The sequence below is a fragment of the Pteropus vampyrus genome, unplaced genomic scaffold (assembly GCF_000151845.1).
Source record: "Pteropus vampyrus isolate Shadow unplaced genomic scaffold, Pvam_2.0 Scaffold237, whole genome shotgun sequence".
NCBI lineage: Eukaryota > Metazoa > Chordata > Mammalia > Chiroptera > Pteropodidae > Pteropus > Pteropus vampyrus.
In genome coordinates, this window is record NW_011889018.1 from 107,268 (window position 1) to 114,790 (window position 7,523).

Here is a 7,523-nt window from a genome sequence, read left to right on the forward strand (position 1 = left end):
TTTACTTTGAATTTTTACTTTATCACAGAGGTACCTGGGGTTTGAAGCATTCAGCGCAGAAAGTCGAGAACTCTGTATCGGACTAATTAATTATTTTTTTAACTGACCGACGACGCCCCGACAGCAGCCCGGGTTACTGCGTTCGACGCTGCGGGCATGTGGCCCCCCCCACTCTCAGAACGACAGCGGGGTCCCTGCCCCACACCTGGCTTCCAGCTGTTTCTCGTTCAGCTGTTTCTCTCCGTATCTGCAGATGAACCCACCTGTTTTGTTATTTCTTGATTTTTTTTTTCAGTTTCAGATATTGTTTGCCGACGAAAGACAGGACGACGACCTCCCCGGCGTGCACGCGCGTGCACACGCGCACAGGACGACGACCTCCCCGGCGTGCACGCGCGTGCACACGCACGCACACACACACACGCTTCACTCCCTCTTTCCTCCATCATCGATACGACTGCTGTTTAGATCGGTGTAAATACACGGCGTGCTTCACGGCCCAGCCGTGCGGGCGGAGCCGTCACATTTCTTTGCCAAGCAACTCCGTTTCGCGGAGGTTAATGCTGATCTCGTGCTCCGCCGTCTTCCTGTTTCCTCGCGGCTGCCAGGCTCGGGCTTCCTCCACCGGGGAAAGTCTGTCGTCATCTGTCCTCTACATTCTCAAGTTTTATCGCGGGCGTGTCCTCTCCGGTTCTCTGTCCGTCCACACGGCCTCATGCAGTTTTACCCCTTACCGTCTTCTGAGTGGTACTTCGGGCCGAAGTCAAGGTCAGATCAGGGTCCCCTTGACCGTGCTAAGCAGAGGCCCCACCCAGGGTCACTACCTGGCTGTGCCAGAGACGCACCTGCAGAGGGGTCAGGCCAGGTGAGCTCACGCTCCAGGGCCACGCAGGCGTCTGGCAGTGGCCTCTACACCGCTGAGCGCCCCCGGCAGGCCCTGCCACTCCCGACGCACTCAGAGCCTGCTCCCCTCATCCCTGGAGCACACGCCTGTGTGCCTGAACCACCGGACGACTTCCCGAAGGGGAGGAGAGGGCCGAGGCCCCGCGTCCTCACACCTACCTTCACGGCGTGGAAGCAGAGCACGTGCAGCACGGTGGCGGAGGCGACGCTGCGGCCCACGCTGTACACGGCTGACGTCACCCCGGAGACGGCTGGAACACAGACATCAGAGCTGCTTTCCGGGCTGGCAAAACCCCCCCAACCAAGGCCCGTGGTGGGAAGTGGGGACGAGGCCGCAGCTCTCCGACACGGCGCGCCGGCCGACGGGCTAAGAACGACCCCGTGGGGTCCGCGAAACGTGCCGGGCGACGGTCGGTACGGGAGGGCGACGGACCCCTAACTCGAAATGCAGGAGGAACGCGTTTAGAAAGACCTGGAACATTCTTAGAGGGCCGGGCGAGCCTGTCAGTGCGGAGGGCGGGAGACGTCCTGGCTTATAGTGCAAAGCTGCCGGCCAGGGCCAAGGTCAAGGACGGGGCTCTCAACAGGAGAGAGAGAAAAAATAGAGAGAGAGAGAGAGAGAGAGAGAGAGAGAGAGAGAGAGAGAGATGATAGAGAAGGCAGTAGCGCCCCTCTGTGTGTACGCACGTGTGTGTACACACACGTGTGCGTGTGTGCGTGTGAGCGTGTGTGTGCGTGTGTGAGTGTATGTGTGTGTGCGTGTGTGAGTGTATGTGCGTGTGTGTGCGTGTGAGCATGTGTGTGCATGCGTGAGTGTGTGTGCGTGTGTGTGTGTGCGTGCGTGAGTGTATGTGCGTGTGTGTGCGTGTGTGAGTGTATGTGCATGTGCGTGAGCGTGTGTAGCAGGTGGTAACGGTATCAGGTCACCACCCTGTCCTAGTACTTTATGACATGAGTTCGTTCGATCCTGACAGCGGCCTTGTGAGGCCGGCACGTTTATTTCCATTCGGAGAAGAGGTGGCTTTAAAGTTAAGCCATCTGCATAGTCCCCAGTAAGTGTCAGGTGAGCTGTCAGCCACCGCGGTCTGAACCTCAGGTACGAGGTCGAGAGAGGGTCACGGCGGTGGAAGGGACACGGGCCGCCTGTCCGTACGGGTACACACATAGCACGGATGCGAATGTCACATTCGCACACTCCCAGACTACTCACACGCTTCGTGTTCGAGGGCACACGCGCACGCGCACCTACACCCACACACTCATTCGCACGCATTCGGACACACCGGTTGTCCAGAGAATGCTGAGAAGGGCCCCAAAGCCGTCCCGAAGCTCGGAGTCTACTCCCCCATTCCTCTGCTTGTCCTTACCGAGCGAGGGGACCCTTCCTGTGTGGCCAAATGACCCCCACGGGCCCACCATCCACCCGACTGGCCCAAATCGAAGCAGTTTAAGTGCTCAGGACAGAGAAAACACGACTGTCCAGACGTGTCCCAGCCTGAGGCCAGGTGGCCGTCACCTGGACTTCAGCCCGTACGGGAGGAGGGGAACGCAAGAGACTCACCGGAACCTCCAAAAAGCAGCATGTCGATCTGTTCCAGAAGATAAACGCAGAACGTGTCGACCTGCGGGAAGAGGCCGAGCAGGGAGATGGCCGGGAAGCAGTACAGGCACGCTGCGGGGAGCACACGGGGCTGGCGTCAGCGTGCGGGGCTGTGCCGGGGCCCTGCACGCCCCAGCCCCCCAGGAACCACAGGGGATGCCCTCGCCCCCCGGGAGGGCAATCTGTGGGTGGGACGGGGGGCTGTCCGTGGAAGGGCCCGAGGAGAGGCTGGGCCGGGCCAGAGCAAGACCCCATGGTGGCTGCGAGAGCAAGCTCGGATCGCGGGAGCGAGGGCAGCACCATGGAACGGGGAGGAGACGGGAACGCAGCACCCAAGGGCGCAGGTAGGCAGGTAGGGGCCCTCTTCCCGCGCTGGGGACCCGATGGTGGGGCCCGGGAACTCTTCACTCCCCGCGCCTGTCCCTGCACACACGTCAGTTGCTACGAGTCCTTTACACTCTAAAGGTCAACGGCAGGACCCCAGACGCCCGCAGAGGAGCGAGGGAGAGGGGCGACTAAGGGACCCCACGCACGGACGGTGGGACACCGAAGGGCCCGCCTGGCAGGCCACCAGTTCACCAGGGGCACGAAGGTGGCCCCGCCACGTCCCCAGACCACAGCAGTGCAGCTGGGCAGGATGTCCGCGGGCCACAGCCGTGTGCCACGGAGACCATGGGCCGCAGGACATGACATGCAGCAAGGCCGCGCTGTGCAGCGACTTCCTGTCACCCTCTCCTCCTCCAGGCTGCCGACGCTGGGTTCGCAGTCACAGAGAGTCACCTCAAACACACCCGTCTCCCCTTCTGGCCCAGCTCACTGGGTAGGACACCAGTGAAGCTGGACCCTGGTAACCCTTAATAAAGCCAAGGAACTTCGACCTGAAGGCCAGGATGCCGAGACACCGGATCTGCCTCCCGACACGGGCCGCGAACCTCGGGGAACCGCGGGGGGCGGGCGTGGGGGGGGGGAGGCGGCTTCAGTTACTGCCGAAAATTCAGAAGCGCCACCTTCCCACGCAGAGACCGGGGGGACGAGAAGACGCACGGGTCTCGTTGTCTCGCTAATCGCGGGTCCGACGTCAGCGAGGGCCGAACCCCCACAACGGACGTTCGACCCAGGTCCGCGAGCACAAAACGCGGGTGACGTGCGCGGCTGCAAGAAACGGGCCTTCAGGCTGGAGTCGCGTGTTCACACACGTTCACACACACGTTCACACACGCGTTCACACATACGCGTTCACACACATGTTCACACGCGTCCACACATGTTCACACAAACGTACACACGCGTTCACACACGTACACACGCGTTCACACACGCGCTCGCACACACGCACTCACTCACGCGTTCACACGCGCGTTACTACACACACATTCACACACGCGCGTTCACACGCGCTCACACACATGTTCATATACACGCGGTCACACGTGTACACACACGCTCACACACGTGTTCACGCGCGAGTTCTCACACACGTTTGCATGTGTGTGTGTGTGCACGTGTGTGTGTGTGCGCGCGCGCGCGCGTGTGTGTCCGATGCACCCAACATCCAGTAATGTAAAAAGGCGACGGAAAAGCATCGGGCAGAAGCCAATAGTCCTGAGCACGGGGCACAGCCTGGGGTCAAGTCGACGGCTCGGCCCCTGGTTTTCCCCGCATGTCTGTTTCCTCTTTGAGCTCAGGGGTCCCCCGAAACCTGGCGCCTCACCCCTCGTGTTGAGAAGCTGCTCCCCCCTCACCGGTGGTGCAGGGGAGTGGTGTTGGGGGTACAGGGGGGTGAACAGCCTGCCACCGCCCAGCGGGAAGAGGGCCGGGCTGCTGGTGAGCCAGCGGGTGCACCGTCTCCTCCAGTTCTCACCTATAAGGAGCTCAGGGGAAACCTTCGCCATACCTGCCCCCCGTCCCGCCGGGGTGCCGCCTGGAGCTGTCATGGGTGGCAGAGAAGGGTTAGTGTGGGGCCCACGGTGTTGGCGGTCTCCTCTGAGATGGCCAGCTGGCGAGCAGCAGATCCGGGGGTGGCCTCCCGGGTGGCTGCCCTGTCTCAGCTCGTTCGGTCAGTGAGGTCGCACGACTTGCATGCAAATCTCTGCATGTCATCGCGACTCTCAGAGCCTCGGCCGACGCCAAGGCAGCACTTCGCATGATAACAACAGTGATAGCTAACCCGGTGCGGGCGGCATTCTACACAGATAAATAAGAGCATCTCAGACTCGCGACGACCTCTGAGGTGGGCGCTATTTTTGCGCCCACGTGACAGTTGACCTCTGCTCGAGGTCACATGGCTGGTAAAGCAGCGGGGCCGGAATTCCCGCAGCCGGCCACCTGGGTCGACAGTCCAGGCTCTAGACCCTTACGAGTATGTGCGAAGGAACTGTTTTATTTCGCACGCTGCCTGGAGCTGAAGGCCGGCAAAGTGTGCCCGAGGAAGTCTGGGTGACCGGTCTACCCGGGACTCCCCCTGGACTGAGAACCACGCCTACTCGGGTGTCGTCCAAGCATCTGTGCCTGCAGATGAGGCTGCAGCTGCCACCCTGATGGCCAAGCCCCCCACACCCATCCGGGGGCATCCCACTGACGCCCCGCACCGGGCACCACGGGATCAGTCCAGACACCACGACGTGCACGTCAGCCCCCGGGGTAGGTCCACGTCGGGGCCCGACAGTCCCCTGAAGGTGGGCGAGCCAGGAGGGAATGCAGGTCTGTCCACCCCACGATCAGTCAGGGGTTCACGCCCCCGCCCCCGCAGGCACCCCACAACCCCAAACGGACTCACCCATCACAAGGTCCCTGGCTGACCGCAGCGACTCTGGGGCGAGGAGCTGCAGGCCGTACACGGTGTGGGTGGGGGCGCGCCTGGCTTTGGCCCCGGCGTCGAGAAGCAGGATAAGGCCGCACAGCGCACAGAAATAGATCGGTCTGCTGTAGGTTATGATCCGGTTGTGACCCTGGAAGACAAACGCAGCTTCTGAACGGCACCGCTATGTCGCTCAAATGGCAAAATCCTCACCGTCTAACGTTCCCAGCGTATCATACGACTCATCCCGCAAAACGCATTCTTTCCTGTGCCCTACGTGACTCCTACACACGAGACACCCACCAACGAAAAATCACCGATGCCGACTCCGCCAGAGAACATCAGGCACGTGACGCCTTCCAGACCCCACGGCACCTGCCCGAAAACGCCATCCCCGCCCTTGGCTGCAGCGAGACCTGATTCAACACCTTCTCGCCAGGAAAACTTCCACTGGCATCGTTCGCTTCACACGCAAAACCAATTTCAACCGTTCTCTGCGCTACGTGGTCTGCCCTGAGCTCCACTGTTAATGAGAAATAGGATTATAAGTTGTGGGCTTCAAGGTCCCTGTGCGTCAGAAAGGCCCTTATGCGAGTCAAAGTTCCAGCTGCAGAAATTGCACAAAACGCCCTCGCGTAGCACAGTGGAGTGACATAATTTACAAAAAATCCCCTGCCATGTATATACACTTTCCTCTGAGGAGAAGCAAAAACTTAACAGATCTTGTTTTAGCCTTTGAAATATCGCCACGAGGAGAGAAGCAGGGGCAATTTTTATTCTCCTACTCGAATGGACAGAAAAATTAAGAAAAAGACGTGACATCAAGTTCCCTGAGCAGAAGCCAATGAAGAATTCGCATCTAACGAATCAATGCGTCATTCGTGAGGTTCAAAGTAACAACAAAAGCGAATTAGGGGGAGAATGTTCTCCGTAATCCGTGAGCTACTTGGAGCATGAAAAGTAAAGATGAAAGCGACATGGTTTCAGATGTGAATTTTTAGTCCCTGCCTTGAACGTGTTATATTTAGAAACGCAATTTAAACTGCTGCCGCTTCCGTTAACAGACACGGTCCTATTCTGAGACCATCTTTTAATAGGAGGGAACACTGGCTGTCCACAGGGGCTGGCGACGTTCGGCCCTGAGTCCAGGCTCAGCCTGGAAGGAATATTTGCGGTCTTATGAAATTCCCTGTCGAATCCAACTAGGTCACAGATGAACGGGTGTGGGAACGCTTTCTCTGCATTAAAAAAAAAAAAAAGAAGGGAAAAGGAAACTAAAGCCCAAGTTAAATCTTAAGGCGTTTCTTACCGAGTGGACAGCAAAATAAGTCAGGATAAGCTGGTAGGGAGCCGCTCGGTGCACAAACACGCAGGCACGCGAGACGTTTCCTCAAGCAGACGCCGCTCAGGAAATGTAATTAAATAGCCACCTCCCCCTCGTCCTGATGCTTCCTTTTACTAAAAGGTTAAAAATAGATTTTCTAGGAACTGAAAGCCTGTGGCCTTGAACGAGTTTGAGACGCCGTCGGAGATCTGCCAAGTCACACTTAATTTCTTGGGTGCGAGACGCTTTTTCCGTATTTGTGATTCACGAGACAGAAACCGCGGCTCCCGCGGACAGAGCCCGCCGTCCCCCGCACGCTTCGCCCCGCTCCCCACGCTGCGTTGGGTCCCCAGACCGCTCCAGGCGTCCGTCTCGCCGGCACGCGGCCCCTAAGCCACCTTTACTCGCCCCGGCGCCTGTTTCCTTCTTCCACGTGTGACTCCATCGTCAACGCCCCCCGGAATGGCATTTTTTTCATCGAAAAATTCCACTCGCTCCTCCAGGTGAAGACGGACCACCTTTCGGGAGCTACTGACAGTTTCCCGTTGTAGCCCTGAAGCACTCGGGGGGCGCCGTGGGGCGCGGGGCGTGCGCCTGGGTCTCCGGTCGGCCCCGCTGACCTGCAGTGTCACGGCCACGCTCGGGGAGGCGAGCGAGGCTGTGGAAAGCCCCAGAACGGCGGGGCATGTGGCTGAGGGACCGGGCGCCTTCGTCACCCTCTCATCAGGAGAGTGGGCTGCTCAAATGCTTCTGGCTTGGTAAGAAAAAACCGAACAGACGAACGGCTTTGATTACAAGGAAGATGGGGTCTGAGGGAGCAGTAGAAGGCCCGGGGGGGCAGGGGGAGGCACGCGCCTGGGCCTCAGAGGTGACTGAACCGGCTGGCACGGCCGGGCCAC

General features: G+C 59.5%; 1 protein-coding gene across 1 annotated transcript in view; it reads right to left on the reverse strand.

The window, feature by feature from the left end:
* The window catches only part of PCNX2 (pecanex homolog 2), a gene marked incomplete at its 3' end in the record, with an annotated part of 168,179 nt that overhangs the window by 104,788 nt on the left and 55,868 nt on the right, over positions 1 to 7,523 (reverse strand). The window contains exons 12-15 of the mRNA XM_023519783.1: positions 7,029 to 7,263; positions 5,280 to 5,451; positions 2,465 to 2,575; positions 1,063 to 1,154 (exon numbers count right to left, since the gene is read on the reverse strand). Of these exons, the coding sequence (XP_023375551.1) occupies positions 1,063 to 1,154; positions 2,465 to 2,575; positions 5,280 to 5,451; positions 7,029 to 7,263 (610 nt within the window). The remainder of the gene's footprint in view (positions 1 to 1,062; positions 1,155 to 2,464; positions 2,576 to 5,279; positions 5,452 to 7,028; positions 7,264 to 7,523) is intronic.